Raw genomic sequence first — 24,612 nt, 5'->3', positions numbered from 1 at the left:
CGGATATGGGATTGAGATTGGATTGAAATTTAACCAATTAGAGCAAAGTTCACTATCTTTTAAAAAATGTATATTTTTGTAAAAATCATGGATAAAAGATCTCATTCAAATTAAACAGTAAATATTAAAATATATATAAAAAATTAATATTTTTAATCGTTAGATTCAGTAATTTTATTCACAAATTTATTATATAAAAAATATTTTAATATATATAAATATATTATTATTATAATAATTAAAATTACAAAATTAATATTTAATAAATGATAAGGTTTTTATTTTAATTAAATAATTATTGTTAATAAAAATTTTATTTATAAAATTTAATTTTTCTTTATTTAATTTATTATTTGATTAAAATATAAATAAATTTTATAAGTAAATATATTAATTTTAAATTTAAATAATTTTAAATTAGATAGTTAATATTTATAATAATAAAATTTAATAAATTAAATAATAGTAATTTAATTCGATTAATAATAATAAATATAGTGCCAGCAATTGCGGTTAAACTATGATTATAAATAAATTTAAAATTAATTATAAATTTATAATTTAAATTTAATATAATATAAATGTAAAAATAAATTTATTTGGTGAAATAAGTAAATTTATAATAATTTAAAAAATAAATTATAGAATTGAAAAAATTATGATTAAAATTAGGATTAGATACCCTATTATTTTATTGAAATTAAGTATATTGCAACCCGATTTTCCTCGGTCTCGCTAGCCGAGGGAGCACGGCTGCAATTGGATTGACTTACCGTTAGACGATAGCTCAAAAGGGGATACCGAGGTCAGATTCCTTACCGTAATTCCTGTATCTAAGGTCTTGGACGATACCTTGCGATTGGGCGCCAGGTGCGATTATAGACGCGCACCACGTCTCGGCAATGCTCACCGTAGCCTCAATGGCCTCGTCGCGAGCTCAGGGCGTAAGTCCGCACGAAAGAGGTGGAAGTGGAGAAGGAGCGTGACACAACCGACACACAAAATAAAGCTCGGCGATAAACAACAGTAATTAGATATATTTCACATAATGAGCGGATAAATCATATCGGAAAACCAGGGCCGGATATCGCTCGACGGGCCGGTGCCAACGCGGCAATCGGATCGGCCGTTAGCGCGCGCGGAGTGCGTGATATTCGCGCCCGCGAGACTCCCTTCGCGAACGAAGCTCTCAAGCGAGCCCCGCAATCTCGGTCTGGATACACGCGACCACGCGGTAACGCCAATCCGCCCCTGTCCTAATTCCCCGATTCCGAACGCACGGCGATTCTCCTACGCACGACGTGAACGATCTTTATCCACCCGACATGACAATTTTCACCGACTCGACATCAACGATCCGCACACGCACGACACAATATACGCGCCGCCACGCAATGGCGCGCTCGCGAGATCTTTCCTCGAGCCGGCGCGACGATATTTGCCCGCGCACGTGACGCAAAATATCCGCGAAGCTCGCAATACACTACAAGGTGCCCGGCGCGGTCCATCCCGACACGCACACGGGGCTTCCGTACACGACACGCAACAATATATCCGAATACGCAACTCTAAACACAATATGCACCGGAGTGTACCGCCCGCGGCACGCCTCCGTCCACGATTCACAAAACACGCACCACGATAGCCGCGAATTGACTGCCGATCGTACGCGAGCTTTTGAGTAGAGCTTTCAGAGAGGCTCCTGGCTACGATCTCGGCCGGCCACAGGCCCGCGATCCCGACAAACAGCCGCGATAATTTTCCCGGCACCCACGACGGCGGGAGCCGGTAGCTAAATACGACACGTAATCAGGCCGATTCACACGGTAATCTATTCGATATACACGTTTACTTGCGCCGAGTCGCGACCGAGATCGAGCCCACAATTACTTGGTAGCACCAGAGTGGAGATCTTACACGTCTGGCTGCTCGCTGCTGCTCGGCGGCGTCGGGGCGCTCGTCCAGGGGTGGCTCCTCGTTGGCGGCTCGATCGACAGTGAGGAGTGGTCGGTTCGGCGGGACTACGCCTGGCCCCCGCACTTGCGCCCTCAAGCTCGCGGTTCTTCCGCCCCGCCGATTGGTCGTGTGCGTCGCCCTGTTCGCGACGTTGCAGACGATTTTCCGCCATTTTCTCGCGGCCCGTTTGATTTGGCTGCTGGTTGCGCGCGGGCCCCTCGCGGTTTCCCGCCCGGCTGGCCAGGCCGTGGCGGCGCCGCTCGGCCCTCGGGGCGCCGTCGGAGGAAGTATGCGGGTCGCCCACCCGCGCTGCAGTCGCGGTGGTGCACCCGTGTTCATGCTGCGGCGGGGCCGTGTTATGCTGTGCGAGACATCTCTGGCGGTTTTCCAGCGGCAGCCGCGGCAGGCCCCGGTAGCCCGCCCGTCGGTCCGACCCCTCCGCCGTACGTCTTCCGAGCGCCTGGTCTTCCCTCGTCGCGACTAACGTCGGTACATTAGGTCGTGATCCCACGCTCCGGCACTATCTGTCGTCTCTACGGAAATTAGCCTAAAAGGGTTAGTTAACGCGAGTGGCCCTTCCTCGACTCGAGTCGAGGCGCCACCCCGAACCTTCCCCTCGGCCGAGCTACCGTCTGGGCGGAGGACGCGACAACCCGCGAAAAACGATCTAATATGAATATAACTAAAATCATATTAAATCATATTAAATTTGGGTAAAATTCAAATTAATTCCAGATTTTATATTAAAATTATATTTGTTTAAATACAGTTTTAATTTGCACTTATTAAAATCAGTTATGTAGATTAAATATGATCCACAATAAAATAGGGCTTTAATTAAAATTTAATTAGATCACTTATGTGGATCATATAACACTTCGAATCAAATATGGTTTTAATTTGTATTTAATAAGATAACTTATGTGGATTATATATGATCCAGAACCATACATGATGCAGAATATTTATATATAAGACTTTAATAAAAAGTTAATGTGTTCTGTATGCGACTTTTACTCGATTCAATTGCGACTTTAACCCGAAGGGCCTAGCGGAGTAAGCATGTGAAATCGGCCCTTGATTATACAAAACTGACATTAATGTCACAAGTTAGTACCAATATGATAAAACTTTCCACCAAATATTATTTTAAAAAATTCATTTTTTTAGAAGTTATGCAGGGAGAAAGTAAAATAAAGAAATATATTTTTCTCGAAAACCACTTGACCGATCTTGATGAAAAAAATATATGTTATGTAGACTAATAAAACTAATTAACAAAAAAATGTCCAAAATGTTTGCCAAAAAAAAGACCAAAAAAATATTTAAATTTTTAAATATTTTTTTTTAGGGTGATATTTTCGAGGTACCTCTTTGAAATTTTTACGAAAATTTCTCTTAAAGTGTCCACTATAACATATATTTTTTTCAATTTTTTTTTAATGGTGGAACATAGTTAAAAATACGAAAATTGTAAGCGTCGCGTCACTCCGGCGCACAGTGCAGTGCCATTCCGCGTTGCGGGTGTTCGATGTAACTTTACTAGCACATATGTACGTCTGCAATTAGCCTATAATATGTATACTTTTTAATTTTTATAGTTTTTAGAGTTTACCACGTGGAGGTTGCACACGGTTTTAAACTCCTTATTGGGGTGCTTTTTTAACGGAGTCCCCTCGCCTTTCACTACGTTTCCGTAAAATCAGGGTGCTTTTTTAACGTGAGTCCCTTCGCCTCTCACTACGTTTCCGTAAAATCGGGGTGTTTTTTTAACGTGAGTCCCCTCGCTTTTCACTACGTTTCCGTAAAATCAGGGTGCTTTTTTAACGTGAGTCTCTTTGCCTCTCACTACGTTTCCGTAAAATCGGGGTGCTTTTTGAATGTAAGACCCCTCGTCTCTCATTACACCTTACACCTACGATTTATTTAATCTTCTTCACTATCACACACTGTCTATTACTGGAATGTTATTTGTTTTCTTAAACAGATCGCTAATGGGCTACGAACAATTGGATGCTGCTGTCATATTGCTGCAATTATATATTATCTATTTCATGCAAGATATTTAGCGAAAATTTTGAAACCAGCAGAAATACTGAGCGATCTGTTTAAAAAAACAAATAACATTCCAGTAATAGACAGTGATAGTGAAGAAAATTAAATAAAATCGTAGGTGTAAGGCGTAATGAGAAGCGAGAGGTCTTACATTCATAAAGCACCCCGATTTTACGGAAACGTAGTGAGAGGCGAAGGGACTCACGTTAAAAAAGCACCCTGATTTTACGAAAACGTAGTGAGAAGCGAAGGGACTCACGTTAAAAAAGCACCCTGATTTTACGGAAACGTAGTGAAAGGCGAGAGGACTCACGTTAAAAAAACACCCCGATTTTGCGGAAATATAGTGAGAGGCGAGGGGACTCACGTTAAAAAAGCCCCCAATAAGGAGTTTAAAACCGTACTGCAACCTCCACGTAGTAAACTCTGGAAACTATAAAAATTAAAAAGTATACATATTATAAGCTAATTGCAGACGTACATATGTGCTAGTAAATAAGTTACATCGAACACCCGCAACGCGGAATGGCACTGCACTGGTGCGCCGGAGTGACGCGACGCTTACAATTTTCGTATTTTTAACTATGTTCCACCATTTAAAAAAAATTGAAAAAAATATATGTTATAGTGGACACTTTAAGAGAAATTTCCGTAAAAATTTCAAAGAAGTACCTCAAAAATATCACCCTAAAAAAATATTAAAAAGTTCAAATATTTTTTTTGATCTTTTTTTTGACAAACATTTTGGACATTTTTTTGTTAATTAGTTTTATTAGTCTACATAACATATATTTTTTTCATCAAGATCGGTCAAGTGGTTTTCGAGAAAAATACATTTCTTTATTTTACTTTCTCCCTGCATAACTTATAAAAAAGTGGATTTTTTAAAATAATGTTTGGTGGAAAGTTTTATCATATTGGTACTAACTTGTGACATTAATGTCAGCTCTGTATGATCAAGGGCCAATTTCACATGCTTATTCCGCTAGGCCCTTTGGTTTTAATTTGATTCTTATTAAAACGTAATTTTGTTTAAATAATGTTTAAATAATATTTGCGGTAAAATTTGTTTCTTTATTTGTCGAACTTAACATGTAAAATATTTGATTCAAATTAAAAAAAAATAATATAGTCATATAAGATTATATATGATCAGATCAGAATATTGCATCTCAAAGTATCCGATAGATGGCATTCGATGTGATCTGTTTCTCGTAATTAAAATTTGACAAAGAGTGTTATAAGATTACGGTATCAAGAAGACACGACACTGTCTCGGAACGACACAATTTTTGTATCAGTTATATCGTGAAGTCTACTCTTATAATAAAGTAGCACGCTTAAAAAATAAAATTTTATATAATCTTGTTTAAGTTTAAATTGGTATAACTTTAAATTTAAAACAAAATTATATAAAATTCTAATAAGATCAAATAACATTTATATATGACAAATTTGACTTATATGACTTATATGATTATATTTGACTTATATGATTATATTTGACTTATATGATTATATTTGACTTATATTTAATATATATAGATTATATATGATTATATTTAACAAATTAATTTTGAATTTATTATCATATTTAATCCACATTTGGCAAATTAAAACCATATTAACTCTGCATTTTTTTTGGTCTGTGCGGCTGATTTTGCATATTTTAACAAAGCAAGGTCCAGTTTAATCCATATATAGATTAAATAAGATGGGGTACTTTAATTTGATTTAAATATGACATATTTAAATTATAATTGATTTGCATATTCGATTCTAACAAGATTCTTAATAAATTCATATAAGCTTTTAATACGGTTTTAATACAATCGTTTTTCGCGGGAAATGTCACGTCACACAATATATAATTAGAATTTAAATGATATATTAGGTAATAAATTAAAATAATTTGACGGTATAATAAATAATTAGAGGAATTTGTTTAGTAAATGATAATCCACGATAAGAGTTACTTAATATTTTTTTATGTATTGTTATTTAAATTATTTTAAAAGAAGTTATAATTAATAAATTTAATTTAATTTTAATTTAAATCAAAATGTAGAATTTTTAAGGTTAAAATGAGTTACATTTTATTGTAATAATAAATTTATATTTTAAATTAATATAATGAAATTGGATTTAAGGACGTTCTCCGGTCCTTATACTAAAGAAAATCGATTTTCTTAGGATTTTCTTGAAACTGTTATATACGTTCATTTAGGTGTGCTTTATGCGTGGTATAAATTTCAGTACCTCTTCCGGTATAAAAAATCCAAATATTGAGCCTCAAAGTTTCAACTTTTACTAATATATGAAATGATTTTCCGGGCCAAACGGTAAGAGATACGAGATTGGCCAAGAGGACCAAAGTTGCTCTTCTCGTCGTGTTCTATAAGGAAAAAATGCCAAAACTAAAAAAAATTAAATTTAAAAATTTTGTTTGAAACTTTGAGGCTCAGTATCTTTATTTTTTATACCAAAAGAGGTATACTGAAATTTATACCATGCATAAAGCACACTTAAATTAACGTATATTCACAGTTTCAAGAAAATCCTAAAAAAAATCGATTTTCTCTAGTATAAGGACCGGAGAGAGAGAGAGAACGTCCTTAATAGTAAATAAATATTAATTTTATTAATTGAAAAATAAAATATTATATGTACAAATTGCCCGTCATTTTCATGAATTTAATAATTGAAAAAAGTCGTAACAAAGTAAATGTATAGGAATATGTACTTATATATATATATATATATATATATATATATATATATATATATATATATTTTTTTTAGGAAATTGCTGACCTATAGGAGTTCAATGAGCTGAGTGATGCCTTATTTTTGAACTCTCCTGTGAGCAACAACAATATGTTGATCGTTAAACTGGTAAACTGGTAAAAACAGAGGGAACCAAGGTTGGGTTTCCCAGTACGGCCTCGCCCCTATGCCACTTGCGCCTTCCTTTAATATATTGTTACGCCCGTGCTGGACACTGAGTAGAGAAGTCGCGGAAAGCTGTGAAGCGCGCTCCTTGACAACGGGAGTTTGTTGATGGATTTATTGATTTTCTGTCTGGCGGATTTTTGGAATCCGCACGCGTTCTGTTTTACGAGCTTGGAATAAACGCATTTCTTAAGTTCTTTTGAGTTTTCTTTCCTTTTGCGAGTTCCGCGAAATACGTGCGCGAGTGTGGAGTGCGCGATAGTGTTACGGCGGCGAGCTCACTCGACGAGCGTAACATTTTTTTACTCGACGAGCGTGCATTTTTTGTATATTTTAAAAGGTTCTTGACGCAACATCGATCTCTACTTCCATTTAATATCGGACATGACAATTTCCGACGTTGAGCATGGTTGATACCAGGATCATACAGAGGATTGCCCCTTTTAAAATATACGGAAAATGCACGAAATTAGCATCTCCGTCAGCTGCAACTCAGATCAGGATTTATTGTAATCGGTAACAATTATTGTAATTATGTAGCCTGTGACGGCGTATAATTCAAAGTTTGCTTTGACCTTATTTCTTTTGCGTGTCGTAATCGTTCCATCGGCGATGACTATAATTTTCAGTGTTGATAATGTGAACTTCAACAGTTATTATTATTTTTATTTATATCACTTGTAAGTTTGATTGCAGTGCCCTGAGAAAGACCAAGTAGGTCAAAACGTTAACTCGATAATTATAATTTAAAATGTATTATAGCTTTTTATTAATACCTTAATATTGCTCGGAATATCGGCCGTAACATTACTTAGCTTTTAATTTTAATATTTCATTTACTTATAAATAAGATACGGAAGATAATGCGACATCGTAAAAATTATAAAATATTGCGAAACAATTTTTTATATAATTACATATGCATTACGTATACAATAGAATAATTATAGGTAATAATGTTGTAAATATAATTATCATATTATCTGTAATTATATTATTCGAGTAAACACATACTTAGTCGGTAGAATAATAGTTGCAGATGCATAATAATACAATTATAATTACATATTCCTCTATGATTGTTATATTGTATGTAATACGTATTAATTGTGTGCATCAAATTGTATTAAAAATGTTTTTTTAATCAAATGCACGCGCGAGCAATACAGCGTGACTGACCATTTTTACGCGTTCGCGGTTCTGTATTTGAACCTTTTATCGGCCGTGACGGTAACGTAGCGCGCTCGCCTGTACCGCTCTGCACCGTAGCTCACCGGGTAACGGAACTCATTAATGCTCTCCACTTAGTGCGCGGTCTTTAAGGAACACCCTGTATAGATATATGTATATATATATATATTTTTTAACTCTTAATATCACCAAAGATAACGGGAAAGCGTAAATGAACTATTGTTTCCACTTCAGAGTAAAAACGTCGATGGCCATAGTCTCGGGAACTCTCTGTCCTGACACATACCGTTAATATTTCGTATTCATCCTTGAGGCAAATAAGTCAACCTGTGGTTGACCAAAAATATAAACAATTTTCTGGAAAGCGTTATCTGAAAATTCGAATTCCGTTTCCGGCTGTAGCCTCCGTGACTCGTAGTCTGTCTCGACGTTCTCACTGGAAGGGATATACGACGCCGTAATCAAAATTTCTTTTTGCTTACACTATTGCCAAAAATAGAACTAAGGTTCTCAAAACGACTGTGGTTGAAATACGCAATTGCTGTTGTGTTACCTATGTGTAAAAAGATAATAACCTGTTTGTCCTTTGCAAAGCACTCCAAACCAAACCACGTCGCTTTCAATAATAAATTATTAATATGTAAGCTCAGATATTCAGTCTTCAAAGCCCATGACTAACGTTGATACTCGTAGAAGACACTCCGATCTGTACGAGATGCATCCGACAAATTTTTGAGCTCGTAAACCAGTTCGCTCCTTGGCGTGCTCACGCAACGGATGTTTTATTTTCACCTCTAAATTTCTTTAGAAGGTCATCCTTGCATCAAAATTATTATCATTGTCCTCGGAGTCTTACCTTCTCGAAGCGTCCCGCATGACTTATCCCGTACTTGAAAACCGGACAACGTGAAATCAACGTGCCCATCAAGGCTGCAAATTCTCTTATCGTGTAACGTGAAGTAATATTAAATTTATTCCATAAATCTGTAGTACGTCGTCTCATTTTCTGTAGTAACTCTATCAACATCTTATGGAAGTTAAAAATTAACCCTAAATATTTGTAACGTCGAGTGGAATTGAAAGACTTTTCTCTTCTTTAATTATAAATCTTAGTTCTTGGAGAAGCAACGCAAATATTATAATTATTAATTCCTTATACAATCGACCAACCAGCAAAATATTGTTTAAATAAGAAACTAATATAAAGCATTTTTAAGTATGCTGCTACCGGTTTCTATATTATTGTAAAAGTCTACGGTGTCACGTTTAGGCCAAAAGGCCAATAAGTGAACTCAAACAGTTCACCTTTGAACAATAATCGCCAAAATTTTCTACTGGTCTTCTCGATGGTTACGAGATAGTACGAGTCCTTTAATCTATTGCTGCCATTCAGTCATGGGCGCTGATCAGTCTTTTTGCGACTTTCCAGACTCTGATTTTTAAATGCTTTGCTTTGACAAACTCATTAAGTTTTTTAAGATTTAGTACTAACTTATATGTTCCATCTGCTTCAGGAACTAAAAATACATTCGATAGAGATTAACCTTACATCGGTGATCATTTCTCAAACGCTCCTTTAGCCATCAACATATCAATTTGCTTCTTAATCAATAAACTTTCCAGGTCGGATCACCTACGCTCGACCGGAGGACATTTTTGTCTTGGAAATGATGTGCAGATAATTTTGTCACCTTGAATCCATTTTTGGATAACCGGATCTTTGATGACTTTTGACCACGCGTTGAGAAATATTTCCACCTATCCGCTGGTCTACCTACTTTTGCTAGCCTATTTATTGGCGTCACCTGTAATGATGGTTCGACTCCTTGCTATGTGATGATTTCCTTGCTTCCGAAATGTTGGGCGATGATCGTCGTTCGACTCTGTACGCCGGCTGGCGCAGTGGGCCCTTTACGTTTTTGCATTTTCCTGCAGGTAATTCTTCTGCGGAGGTTTTGCCGGAGACTTCAGAACCTTGAATGTCTTTTTAGCCAGAGACTCCTCTCTGTGAATTAAGACGAGAAGTATGTAATTTCTGCGATTAGCTTTAGGCTCGTGATATATATAAAATCACAATTCTCTGGGGTCGGATATGACTTGACTTCCTCTGGATGAAGTCCCTTCTCGCAAATTCTTGACCAGCAAAAAGCTACATCTTTATGAACCGCAGCTGCCGCCTTTTTGTCTAAAAATAGACGCACCCCAATTACACTTAAATATCCTGTTGAAGCTCTATTCCATGTTCTGGTATTGTTTGTAAATCCTCGATCAGAGGCACCGTCGATAATGTTGCAGGCATTGCGTGATCCATCTGATCATCAGGCGCAGTCGCCAACGCTTGTGTTGCATCGTTCGTTGGCGAGTTGACGAGAGTGATTTCTGTCACAACTCTCCCTCGGGCGCTCGACATCGAGCGTCTCTATAGCGAACGAGATGACGTCCACCTTCCCGAACTTGAACGACTATTCAATAGGAATCTCGTCGGTGAACTCCTCGACGAGTAATCCGATGGTGAGTATCCCCGATCTTGCGAAAACCTCAGCCGGCCTTCGGTCTCTGAACGTCCTCGAGACGGTGAACTTCTCAACAAAGATCGAAACAATTACCGTTTACCTGTAGATGGATTGATAATCATTAGAATTTTTTGTAAACGCAGCCAACCATGGGAGACCAGACTGAGCCGTCTATCCGCATGGTAGAACCAAAAACATAGGCACAATGCCTAACGAATTATGGGTCAAACCCTAGACGTTATAACAGCACGCTGTTTTAACAAAAACGTAGATTCTGGCGAGTGCCAGACGACCGTGCATAACGAGCCATGCGAGTCAAACTCGAGCCGTCAGCGTGCTGCGTTCTTTCGTTAAACGAAGGCGTGCATCTGGTAAGAGCTAAAACACGTACTGTCCATATCAACGTGCTGTGTTCCCTCGTCCCATAAAGACGTGCATACTATCTCCGCCGCAAACAGCACGTGATTCCTCGTCTCACGAGGGCGTGCATCTGGTAAGAGCCAGAAGCATATTCAAGCGACGAGGCGTCGCTTGACTGCGGACAGAGCAGTGAGGTTAACCTTATAACAGCATGCTGTTTTAACGAAGACGTGGATTCTGGCGAGTGCTAGACGACCGTGCATAACGAACCATGAGAGTCAAACTTGAGCTGTCAGCGTGCTGCGTTCCTTTGTCAAACGAAGGCGTTCATCTGGTAAGAGCCAGAAGCACGTATTGTCCATATCAACGTGCTGTGTTTCCTCGTCCCACGAAGGCGTGCATACTATCTCCGCAGCACACAGCACGTGATTCTTCGTCCCACGAAGGCGTGCATCTGGTAAGAGCCAGCAGCACATTCGAGCGACGAGGCGTCGCTTGATTGCAGACAGAGCAAAAAGGTTAACCTCAGATTCTCAATGCTCATCCTTCTCTCGATCCCGCTTCTTCTCCAATCGTTGAATTTTCCGTCTTAACCTGCAATTCTCTTCCTCTTCTTCCATTGAAACTGCTCTTCTTTTCCTTTTCTTTCTCATTTTTACTATTTGCGAAATCTGTAAGTGTGACGATACTGACACAAAGCGAAAGAATGAAGATGGTTAAGCGAGTACGAAAGAGGCGCGCGAGAGCCGCGCCATCGTGCCATAGGGAAACTTCTTTCCCTAGCTTTAAAAGCTTGTGGCGACACTGAGGGAAGCCGGGGTACTACATATGATCTCGAGGAAGAGGCGCGAAATACAATTAAACAATCATCTAATAATATAAACAAAGTAAACAATAATCTAATTAAATCACAAATATAAAAACGCCGGAATAATCGAATAAAACCATAACAAGATAAATTTATATTTATATTGAGAAGTGGTACAATCTCTTCCGTCAGGAAGAGAATGTAAAGAATTATTAACGGAGGTATTCTGATTTAAAAGATCTTTAAAACATATATTTTTCAGAAACTTTTTATAGGGAAACGAAGAAAGTGTGAATAACGTTAAATTTGCATGTTCTTTTCACCTTATTTTAAAAATTTATTTTTATTTTTTAAGTAACAAAAATGCTGTTCTTTTCTGTTATATCCTGGTCACCATAAATGACAGACGTGTAAATAATTCTAGCTGTTCTAGGTATTTGAAACGCAAAAAGCTAAAATTTTCTTATTCAGAAGAAGTATATGTGGCTATCGTCTGAACTAGAACTTGCATACAGAAACCAATATGAGGCTGCCAAAAGACCTAGGCTTGGATCGCATGGTTTTGTTACTAAATTGATTGTTTATCGTTACGATCCTATTTCTCTTATTATTATTTCAAAATATTGTTACCTTTATTTGAAAAATCCTAAACAAACGTTCTTTTTTTATTTTTGTGCGTAATATCTCAACTGAGGTTATTACGATATACTTATAAGTATGAATGTAATGATCGCTATTATAATACCTGATGACATTATTGTCACATTATTGAAATATCTATCTATCAATGTATTTTCTTAAATATACTTTTTTTGACCTATATCATAAGGAACTTTTTTGCTTATTTTTGTGTCAGAAATGTGTTCCATTTTTAAAAAGATTAAAAATTTTTTTTTCTGTAATTATCAAATCTCTATCTTGGTACATGACTAAAAAATTTTGTTATATTTTATTAGAATCATGTAAATTTTTTCAAATTTTTAAAAATGGTAGTTTTTTAAATTTTTTAAAAAACTATTTCAGAAACGGATAATTTAGAAATCTAAAAAAATTATTGAAGGTGTTTTTTGACAAGTACTTTCATATAAAAAAATTACGGAGCAGATCTCAAATATACATATATATATATATATATATATATATATATATATATATATGGTATATATATTTATATATTAATCGTAAAAGATTGTACTATGTCATCATGTGTGTGTTCAATATGCCATCACGTGTGTGTAATCATTATCTCATCACGTGTGCGTAATCACTGTACCATCACACGTGTAATCACACGTGATGGCATAGTGCGACCTTCTATACGCGCACGTATGCCAAAATCATTTCGTGAAGCGAGCATGATGCGTTCGTGCATGCACGGTGTGCTAATCACGCCGTGAAGGTAATATGACCCCGCACGAATTGTTATCTGGGCGTTGCAATTGCCCACAAATGAACACGTTACAATTGAGCATCGTTGCGATTGATCACGTATTACGGTTGGCCGTGCATTGTAATTCGCTACGCATTGCAATAAGTACAGTGCGATTAATCCTGCGTTCTGATATGGATCTTAAAATATGTGATCGGGGAGCCACTCCGTGATCCATCTTCTGTAGTTTAAAAAGTATTTGAATTACAGTTTACTTGGATATTACTTGGATTAATTGGAAACGCAGGTCCACTCCACATTAGTTTGCAGTGCGAAACAAGATCGGTAATTATGCATTTTAGGGGAGGCACCTCCGATGACCTTGACCTTGACATATGTTGTCAAGGTCACCCTCCTGAGTGACCTTCAGAAGGTTTTAGCCGTCGCTCGTTTTTTATTAAAAAATTATAAACAAAAAAGTTTCGAAAATATAGCAGTTATTTTAAGTATTGAGAGGCATAAACGACTAATATTACGTTTTTTTTTAAAGCAGAGAATACTTTATTTTGCGAGAAAATCGCTGCTTTACCATAACACAACATTTAAAGCAGTAAATTGTCGATAAATTGAAGTCTTTTTGTTAAAGCAAACAATACTTTATTTTGCGAAAAGGTCGCTGCTTCACCAAAACACAACATTTAAACCAGTAAATTGTTGATAAATTGAAGTCTTTTTGTTAAAACAGAGAATACTTTATTTTGCGAAAAAGTCCCTGCTTTACCAAAAACCAAAACACAACATTTAAAGCAGTAAATCGTTGATCACTAACCTACATAGGTTAGTTGACGCGCTTTAAAAGTATTTAAGTGTTTAAAGCGCGTCAACTAACCTATATATGCACTTATATATGCTATATTTTTCAAACTTTTTTTGTTAATAATTTTTTAACGAATAGCGAGCAACGGCTAAAACCTTCTGAAGGTCACTCGGGGTCATGACCTTGACAACATATATCAAGGTCATTGAAATCGGTGAGGTCCCCAAACTTTTTTTTGTTAATAACTTTTTAATAAAAAACGAGCGACGGCTAAAACCTTCTGAAGATCACTCAGGAGGGTGACCTTGACAACATATGTCAAGGTCAAGGTCATCGGAGGTGCCTCCCCTAAAATGCATAATTACCACAAGATTTATCATTGTATTTTTCCATGTAGGTTTTAATTTTTCGCGCAAAACGATGTCCATACCATATCACTTCTTACTTTCTGCACCTAGCAATATCAATGTTACAATTATATGTATCAATTATATGTATATTTCATATTTCGCGCACTATTTTAATCAAAATGCATGCTTGTATCACTTTACTTCGTTGATATGATAGATTTTGTTTACCTTTAATTACCTATATGATGTTTTAACATTTAATTACTTTTTAGAGCACAGCAACGATTTTTGTTCTTCAAATTTTAATTTTTATATAAAAATACTTTGAATGAGTGTATTTATAACAAAATATAAGACAAAGCTGTGAGAGTCAGACGCGGTTCTTTGTGCGTATCAGAATCACTTATTTATTACTTATGTTTTATATCAATCAATTCGTACGTTTCGGCTCAAGCTTGAGTCATCTTCAGCGGTATAATATTAAAAAATCAAAAAGTTCTTTGTTCCACCGTGGTGAGTTTCATGATTAGAGATTTCAGAAACGAAATTAAAAAAACATACTTAGAGACTAAAAGATCCATATCTGTAAAAATAATTTCATTGTTACCATACTATACCATAATTTTATATTTAATTATTTGAAATTCTTTGATGTTTTTATTAAATCGTTATCTTATTTAAGAATAATAGTCCCATCCTTAGTTTTACGACGTTATCCGATGCCCAGTTTTCACTTCTAGGCTTTTTAGTAATTTTTTCGGTTTTTACGCGAGATAGGGAACTAGTTTATCGTCGCAACCCCCAACCTTGGGGACCATTCTGGACCAACTGCTTAACGTCTCTTCTGAAAGACGGAGCCCAGTTTTCTCCGCACGGGAACTGTCTTCTTGTGCGCGAGAGAGTGCAGCTCTTTCGATTTTTTCGGAAAATTAATTTCATGCTACATGGCTCTAGTGAACTCGAACCCGGTTCCACAGATTACGAGTCTGGCGCTCTACTATTAGACCACACTGCTCCCTTATACCATACCATAATTTTATATCTGCTTTGTTCTACTTGTTTCGATGTTTTCGTTCTCTAGACTACTTGGTGAGTTACCTTAGATTTTTTAACAATACCTATAGTAACAATGAAATTATTTTTACAGATATGAATTTTTTAGTCTCTAAGTATGTTTTTTCAATTTTGTTTCTGAAATCTTCAATCATGAAACTCACCACGGTGGAACGGAGAACATTTTAATTTTTTAATATTATACCGCTGAAGAGATGACTCAAACTTGAGTCGAAACGTACGGATTGATTGATGTAAAACATAATAAGTAATAAATCAGTGATTCTGATATTACGCACAAAGAACTGTGTCTGACTTTCACAGCTTTTTCTAATTTTATTTTTAATTTTGAGGGTTCTTTGATTTAATTTTTATAAGATAAAAATTCTAAACTTAAAATTATGCTTTCTAGGTTACACAAAATGAGAATCAAAATATATAGCCCACCTACCATATGTTTTGAAACCAGTATTACAACGCATGGTCAATCACTGTGTGAGCAATCGTAACGTGGTTAATTACAACCAGAGGGCAATTGTAACGTAGTCAATCGTAACACGTTGGCAATTACAACATAGCCATATGCGGGAGAGGTTTACTTTGACACGGTACATTTAGACACGTTGCAAATGGACATGTTAATATTGAATACGGTTCGCTTAGACACAATAATTTTGGACACCGTTTACTTGGACACGAAAGAAATGCACGTCGCTCACTTAGATACAAAAGAACGCTGTTCATTTGGACACGGAACAATGTACCCAAAAAACGAGTTCCACACAACCCGGTGGTTATAGTACGAAACGAGGTCTGCCATTGTACGGTTCCACATAAGTTTCCAACTTTCCATGCAAAACGAGGTCCGCCCCACACCGCCCCCCGATGCTTACAGTGTGAAACGTGGTTTATCATTATACAGTTCCACATAGGTTTCCAACTTTCCATGTGAAATGAAGTCCACCCCACATCGACTAGTGCTTACAGCGCTCGGGCATGCATTCTTTCACGTCCAAACAAATGACGTGTATTACTTTTGTGTGTCCAAGTGAATGGTGTCCAAAAATATTACCTCTAAATGAACTGTATCCAACTAAACAGTGTCCAACATTAACGTATATCCATTTGCAACGTATTCAAATGTAGTGTCCAAGTGCAGGTTATTCGCCAATTGCAACGTGATCAATCGGCCACTCTTTTCACTAGTCTTTATTTAAGTTATAAAAATAAAAGTTATGTAAGAATGAAAGTTAAATTATAAAAATATATTACTATTTCTTAATAGGTTATCTTTGAAAGACGAATTCTTTTTGGTTGCACTGCTCTCGTTGGACTCTCGGTATGCATATGGTCAGTGGCTATAGGAGCTGATCATTGGTTTATACTAAAATCGCCAAATAATCAAGGTTTACCATTGGGAGGTAATAAAGTTGGTAGAAAATTGATCTACAAACATGTAGGCCTCTGGAGAAATTGTATTGATGGATTGGAACCTAAATCGGAAAATTCCACGAATTTAATACATTATAGTAAGTGTGACTTATTTTAGATTGTCTTGAAACTATTTTAACATAAAAAATAAAACAACTATAAAAGAGATTGTCCTGATTGCACACATTACCAATCGAACACGATATTTACCGCGATCAGACACAGTCCCTATTAGACACGCACAGTTGGATACAGATACAGTCCCGATCAGACACAGTCCCAGACATGGGTTTTCAACTTTCCACACTGATTGTGAGAGCCGAAAAACAGTAATAGTTTGAATTTTCGTTCATTCTCAACTTTTAATCTCAATACACAGATACTTGCTTAAAAAAAAGTAATATTTACTGAAAAACACAGTAATATCTAAAAATTAAGATCGTAAGCGATTCTGTCTGAAAGAAATAGTAGAAAAGAAATAATTACTGAGAAGTTCCATCATTCAGTCATGTGCGATTCTGTAATCATTACTGTTGGCTCTCCATATTCGTTCTATCGCGCGAGTTCAAAGCAGTTCAGAGAGATATATGAGATTCATAATAATTATTGTAGAATAGATTGTTAGCTCAACGTTAGCGTATTAGTGAAGAATGCTTACCTTTGTGTGAGATTAAAACTTAGGAGTAAGGGAGCGACAAATAATAATTGTCTTATTGTGCTTAAGGCCCGGTGTTCACAATGCTAGAATTATGTCCTAGTTTCGGTTTAAGTCAATCAACTTGCAGCTCTTACAGAAAAGTAGCAGTTTCATTGGCTTAAACCGAAACTCGAACACAGTTCTAGCATCGTGAAGCCGTAAGCCCTAAAGCCACAAGGCCACGATGCTAGAAAAGACACAAGTCCACGATGCTAGAACTGCGTCCGAGTTTCGGTTTAAGCCAATCAACTTGCAGCTCTTACAGAAAAGTAGCAGTTTCATTGGCTTAAAACCGAAACTCGGACGCGACGGACGCAGTTCTAGCACCGTAGACACAAGGCTTAAGAAATTGACCAATCACAGTCAAGTATTCTCCTCAAATTCAACTGTGATTGAACAATTTTTTAGGGCTTAGGGCTTAAAACACTTATTGTACAATAGACTGGGTTCTAATTGTAAACCAAGTCCGTTTTTGACTAATTTGTAAAGCTGAAGTAAATAAATTATATCTATCTCTTCTTTTTATATTTTATTTATTTAGATAAATAAAAATATAAACTTTGTTATTACAAACTTTTCCTATGACTTTTATATTTTGTCTTTTAGACAAATAAAAATAAAAACTGTCATCAGAAACAAAACGAATAATAAATATTTTATGTAAAAATATATGTAAACTTATATAAGAAAGTCTAACTCATCAGCCGTATTATAATTGGAAATATAAGTAGCCATAGTTTTAATTTTATTTACCACTGAAATGGGTAAATCAAAACTGTCACAGCATTTGTTGTATCGCTTTAATCCGGCCCTTACAGTTAGTATTGCCGATAGCATAGGAAGTTGCATTCTATTTCTTAATTTGTTTTTTACGATATTAATACTGCTAAATAAACGCTCTACTTCCGCATTTGAATAAGGTAAAGTTAATAGCTCTATAGCAAAGTCTGCCAACTCAAGGAATGGATTTTTATTTGCACTATTTTTAAAATTTTTAACTTCACACCAAAACTCTACTGTTTGTACAATTATCCCATTTTAAGAAGTTAATATTTCCATATTGTGTTTCAATCTTGCAAATTAAATCATTTGATTTTCCAAAATATTCTAATAACTCTGTCAATCTTCCTTTATTTCTTTTTAAAGTCTGATCCACACTTAACAATGACATATTCTCTTAAATGTCAATATTGTTAGGCAAACGTGTTCTTAACTGTTTAATTAGGGTAACTATAAATTTAATACATCTTTCTCTTAACATAGCCTTGTTATTTGTTGTAAACTTATTATTTTTTTCTTTAGTTTTTTCGAACATATAACCCAAGTAACACTTTTTATCAATATAATCTGTTAAACTCATTTTGAAAATATCAATTCGTGTACCTGGTATTGTGACTTTTCTTACTAATGATCCTATTAAAAACAACAAATCTTTTAAAAGTTTGGTAGGGTCTACATCGTTAGTTTCAAACAATTTATTAACTCTTTGAATTTTACTTAAAATTGGCTTTAAAAATAACAAATATGCAAAATTTATGTCATCGTTATACATTTTATATAATACTTGGGCAGTGTAACATTTATCGTTTAATCTAACTATCTCAAAGTGTGTTTTTAATTCTAGCCATTGTTCATATATCCTATTAACAGCTGATTCAATAGATAACCAACGAGTCTAACAAAATTGCACAATTTTTAACGGATCATGACCTTCATTCAGTAAGTTATAAATTTTTCTGTAATTATCCTGCCTTAAGGATGATTTATTAAACCAATTGTATGTTTCCTGAATTAGAAATTCAATATTCCTTGGTAGACATTCTTTTGCTGAATACCACACTGCTAATTGTAAGGAGTGACAAACACAGCAAATACAGAACCGCGAACGCGTAAAAATGGTCAGTCACGCTGTATTGCTCGCGCGTGCATTTGATTAAAAAGACATTTTTGTTCGGATCCGTCCTCCGAACGGCGCGCCTGCGAGTGCGGCAACCCGGTCCGCGCGCTCAAGCCCGTCCGGCCGGGCGCATATGGCACCACCCCACTCGCGCGCCGCTAGCGCGAGTAACACCTGTCGCCGCGGGGCGGCTGTCGTTACTCGCAATCAAAATTCGGCAAGAAAGATACATAAGGGCGAGCCGGCCCAGGACGAGCCGGGTTCTCTTCCCTCACGTTGAGGCTTCAATATACCGGGCGTTAAGCCCGTATCACACTAGCGATTGACGACTGCGTCTGCGTTTGCGTTTGCTTTTGCGTTTGCACTTGCGATTAGCTATTTGTCTCACATAGTGATTGCAAGCGACGGACGACTGATCGTGTATACATGAGAATTAAAAAATTTAAAATTGTGGGGAAAAAATATATTTTTATACTTGCAAACACAACTATATTAAGTTTACTGATTATATGAAAGATGGATCGGTACAGGAAGAAGAGAATTTGCGCTATTTTGATGTTTCTAATTTTGAGGCATGAAAAAGAGAGACAAGCATTTCGTAAGAAAAGAATATGGGTTAAACCATGGGTAGCTAGAAAGACACAAAAAGGTTGTTTCCGTAATATTTTTTTGGAGTTACAACTAGAAGATCCAGAGAAGTATCGCAGGTAGGTATAAAATCTGTTTTTCTGTGACTATGTATAGGTTATAATATAATCAACAGAATGTGATTTAACTATAAATCGTTAATTAATCGCTTTCAATAATACTAAATTTTTTTGTCAGATGTCTTCGTATGACCCCAGATATGTTTGAAGATCTTGTGGAAAAATTGAGCCCATTAATTAAAAGACAGGATACACACCTTCGGCAAAGTATCTCACCTGCAGAAAGGCTTGCTGTGACATTACGTCATTTAGCAACAGGTTGTAGAACAAGTCTGTTTCAAGCAAGTTACATATTTTACCTATTTTCCATTATGAAACAATTCTGTTGTCTGTTGTACAGGCGAAAGTCAAGAATCATTATCTTATCATTTTCGTCTTGGGCAAAGCACTATATCAGGAATTATAAAGGATACTTGTCGTGCCCTCATTTCTGTTTTGCAAGAAAAACATCTTAAATTTCCCGACAGTGAATTAGCTTGGAAAGTAATTGCTCATGATTATATGCAAAGATGGAATTTTCCGAATTGCTTGGGTGCCATGGATGGTAAACACTGTCTGATAGATCTTCCACTTCAGTCTGGTTCTTCATATTTTAATTACAAGGAAACATTCAGTATTATGCTTTTGGGGCTTGTGGATGCTCAACTCAGATTTATATTTGTTGATGTAGGCACAAATGGGCGAGTATCTGACAAAGGAATATGGAATAAATGTACCCTAAAACATCATTTGCAGAAAAATGACATTAATATACCTCCACCAAGCTCTCTACCAGGTACCGAGCAGGATTTTCCTTATGTGATTATAGGAGATGAAGGTTTTGCTCTATCTACAAATGTGCTTATTCCTTATCCTAAAGAACAATGTACAGGCAAAAAGGAGAGGAGAATTTATAACTACAGGTAACTACAAGTAAGAGTAAAGAAATAGGTGTTTTTTTTATAAATCAGTATTAATTAAATTCTACATTTAATAATTGCAGATTGTCTAGAGCAAGACGATGTTCGGAAAACGCATTTGGCGTTATGGTCAGCAGATTTAATATACTCAGATCTCCTATGAGATATGACCCAGATGATGTTCGTGATATTGTACTGGCCATTTGTTGTCTTCATAACATGTTGAGATCTCACAGTGTAGGCCGTATAATGTATACTCCACCAGGATACATTGATATGGAAAATGAAATGACAGGTCAGTTCCAATATGGAGATTGGCGAAGAGCACAAGGACAAGGTTTAATACAGTTGCAACATCAAGGAAGCAACCGCCATGCTTCTGCTGCTTTGCAAATGCGAGAGACTTTATGTGAATATTTCAATAACGTTGGAAGAGTACCATGGCAAGATGAAGCGATTCATTGACAAGTGATATACTTTTGAATTAATATACTTTTGTAGAACTTTCTATTTTGTGTTTACTACAGTGTAATATATTTGGAAATTAAATATTTATAAATAAACAATATTTGTATTTTTTTTAAACAAAGGATTAATTTTATTTTTATATTATGAACATAAGAAATATCAGTAGATAACATTTAATATGAGTAAAGGCTATAATATGAGTAAAGGTTATAAATTTTCTATATCAAGTCTAAAGAAATAAAATAAAACAAATAAAATCTGTATGTTCAAACTAAAAATAACATTTTCTATATGTTGAAACGCATAGTTGCTTACTAGATTAATGGTAATTAGGTATTTTTAATTGTATTATGTTTAGAAAAAAATGTTATATATGTATTTTAAAACTGAGACAGTAGTTTTAATATTTCATTTTCACACAGTTTACGCTGATCAGGTGTCATTTGACGCAATCTTGCTGCGATAAACGATCCTAATGTAAAAGCAGAGTCAGTAGGTGTAGATGAATCATCAAGTGTAGTTTTTGGTTCCGGTTTGCACAAAACTTTAATAGCACCAACAGCTTCTTCCATTAAAGTGTCAGACTTTCTTTTAGCCTGTCCTCGTTTAATATACATCTGATTCTCAGCATCTTGTATTTTGGGAACTGATGATAAAGGCTTTGTTAATGCTGCTGGCTGTGAATACAAAATATTCCATGAGGAGAGGTTAATATTCTGGAAGTTTATAATATCAACAACTTGCTTCAACTTACTGTGTGGCTTGTGCTTGCAACACTTCTAGATGATATTGATAAATCTGTGGAATTATCGGACAACTCTTCCGTTGGTTGAATCATAAATTGCTGCAACAAATAATTTTATTGTACTAATTTCTCAATAAAATATGTTCAAACGTTGTCAAAGCACTATTTCAATAGTCTTACTTCCGTAGAGTCATAATAAACATTTAAAACTGTAGATTTCTCAGCAACAATTTCTTCTTGATCCTCTTCCGCTCTACATGGTGGCCACTGTGTCAATGATTCATTTGACGTTTGTTCCTCTATCTGTGACATAGTATTATCAGGTTTCTCTGAAGAAATAGTGAGATTTGAGATGAAAGCACTCTGAACTGCTGCCTTTTGTAAAAACTTTAAGCGATCGTACAGAGGCCACTTTGGAATATAAATATCCACAGTGCCCTTTCCACTGCGTTTGGACTCCTTCACTTTCCTCAAATTTGACATGAAAGTATCTCTCATACTTTTAAATCTGCTTGCTACAATAGACCCTACAAAAGAAGAGGACATTTTACTTTAAAGGCATGCAATTTATTTGTACACATAAACTCTTTTAACTTTTGCATTATACACAGATGTGTTAATTTGAAAACTATACAAAATTAATACATAACCTATATTATGTACTATGTTATGTATTAGTTATTGATAGAAATCATTTCTTAATTTGTTTTTTTCTACATTAATATATATAATACAATATTTAGCTGAGAAGCGAGGTCCTAAAAAACGGGCCACTTCTTCCCAAACCTCTTCTTTCAGATCTACTCTTTTGTAGAGCTCAGATGTACAATCCCATAGGATAGGTCTACACTCTACTAGATTGATCAATGTAAACTCAATATCTTTGGAAAATAAATCAGTTTTCTTTGGTGGCATAATTATTAACGTAGATTTCACGTTCGTAAATTTCCAGATCTCTTCAATTTTCGTTCCAATACAACATGAACTATATGTGCCACTACTGGTCACATGACTACAAGTCGCTTTGTGATTGGTTATGTTTGCGTTCACCTTTATGAAAAATAGACGGACGGCTAAATGGGAATTGCAAATCGCAATCGTCAGCAGCTTCTTGCTCATTGGTCAAAAGATAATCGTAGACGCAAACGCAAATGCAAACGCAGTCGTCAAATAGAAATTGTGAATCGCAATCGCCAGCAGCTTCTTTCTCATTGGTCAAGAGATATCGTAGACGCAAACGTAAACGCAGACGCAGTTGTCAATCGCTATTGTGATAGGGGCATTACATATACCGGCAATAGCCGCCGAGATTGAGACGAAACCTGCGGATTCCCCTCCAACCTGGAGCGAGCAGAATCCTCGCACCGTTCTTCGGAACGAAGTGCCACCGACTTGCGCTTGCTATTGAGCAAGGGAGAGTCTGCCCCTCCCACCCACCGAACAGGACAAGTTCGGTCCGTGGTGGTTGTAGCGCAGGGCAACTCTGCCCGCTCTAGCAGAGGCCGCCGACGACTACGACCAAGGAGACGGGCCAGGAGGCCCTCGCCACCACGACGACCAACCACTGCCGGACCGGCACCTCCACCAGAGCTGTGGTGGCCTTTGACACGAGTGACGATCCCCGAGTCGCACAGGCGACTCACACGCCCACCAGGGCTGACTCTAGCGCTTGGCAATCCGAGGGCAGGAAGGCCCCTACCTCCGAATTCCTAGAAGTCTGTGGGCACCCAGACCGGGGACCGCACGAAGAAGGAGAAAAGGAGCAGGGAGACGAAGACCGCACCGGCCCTGCCCTCCCTTGAAATCCCGGAATTGCCCTTGGACAGAACTCCCCCGACTCCGGGAAAAGCAATAGACGCGAACAACAGCCGCGAGAACGTAACAGTGGCTACGCGAGCAGTCAGCCACCGGCTCCCGCTCTAGGCCACCGTATTTTTTGAGAAGTCCGGCGCCCCTGTGCGCCGGCATAAGAGCCATCTAAAGATAAGGCCCCATCCACAATTCACGCGCTGATACGCTAAGTCATCATGTATATATGTTAGAGAAATAAAGCTCACTTTTACCAGAGCTTCGACTCGTTCGATTCACTCGCCTCAGACTTCCTTTCTCCCGACCGTTTCGAAACAATTTTTAATACAATTTGATACACACAATTAATATTTATTACATACAATATAACAATCATAGGTGATTATGTAATTATAATTGTATTGTGCATCTGCAACTATTATTCCACCGACTAAGTATGTGTTTACTGGAATAATATAATTATAGATCATATGATAATTATAATTACAACATAATTACCTATAATTATTCTATTGCATATAAAAAATTGTTTCGC

The 24,612-nt window shown here is 36.6% G+C and overlaps 1 protein-coding gene and 1 long non-coding RNA gene across 8 annotated transcripts in view; both read left to right on the top strand.

Moving 5' to 3' along the window:
- The first annotated feature begins 9,547 nt into the window (after positions 1-9,547).
- LOC143905432 (uncharacterized) lies at positions 9,548-12,477 on the top strand. Its single transcript, XR_013259198.1, has 3 exons — positions 9,548-10,089; positions 10,450-10,665; positions 10,811-12,477. It is a non-coding gene; the product is annotated as an uncharacterized LOC143905432 (long non-coding RNA).
- A 648-nt stretch (positions 12,478-13,125) lies between these two features.
- LOC143905464 (uncharacterized) overlaps positions 13,126-24,612 on the top strand; it is a 249,609-nt gene continuing 238,122 nt past the window's right edge. Inside the window, exons 1-6 of one of the 7 annotated variants that reach the window (XM_077420888.1) lie at positions 13,126-16,953; positions 19,980-20,156; positions 20,275-20,414; positions 20,497-20,822; positions 20,892-21,058; positions 21,139-21,645. In XM_077420888.1, coding sequence (XP_077277014.1) covers positions 20,005-20,156; positions 20,275-20,414; positions 20,497-20,822; positions 20,892-21,058; positions 21,139-21,520 — 1,167 coding nt within the window. In that variant the 5' untranslated portion in view covers positions 13,126-16,953; positions 19,980-20,004 and the 3' untranslated portion in view covers positions 21,521-21,645. Of the gene's footprint in view, positions 16,954-19,979; positions 20,415-20,496; positions 21,059-21,138; positions 21,646-24,612 lie in introns of those variants that run through there. The other 6 variants (XM_077420889.1, XM_077420887.1, XM_077420890.1 and 3 more) reach the window with 6 other exon arrangements.

This window comes from Temnothorax americanus, unplaced genomic scaffold (genome assembly GCF_048541705.1).
Source record: "Temnothorax americanus isolate GAGA-0224 unplaced genomic scaffold, ASM4854170v1 Scaffold61, whole genome shotgun sequence".
NCBI lineage: Eukaryota > Metazoa > Arthropoda > Insecta > Hymenoptera > Formicidae > Temnothorax > Temnothorax americanus.
The sequence above is the reverse complement of the archived record's forward strand: the minus strand, read 5'-3'. Positions and strand labels throughout refer to the sequence as shown.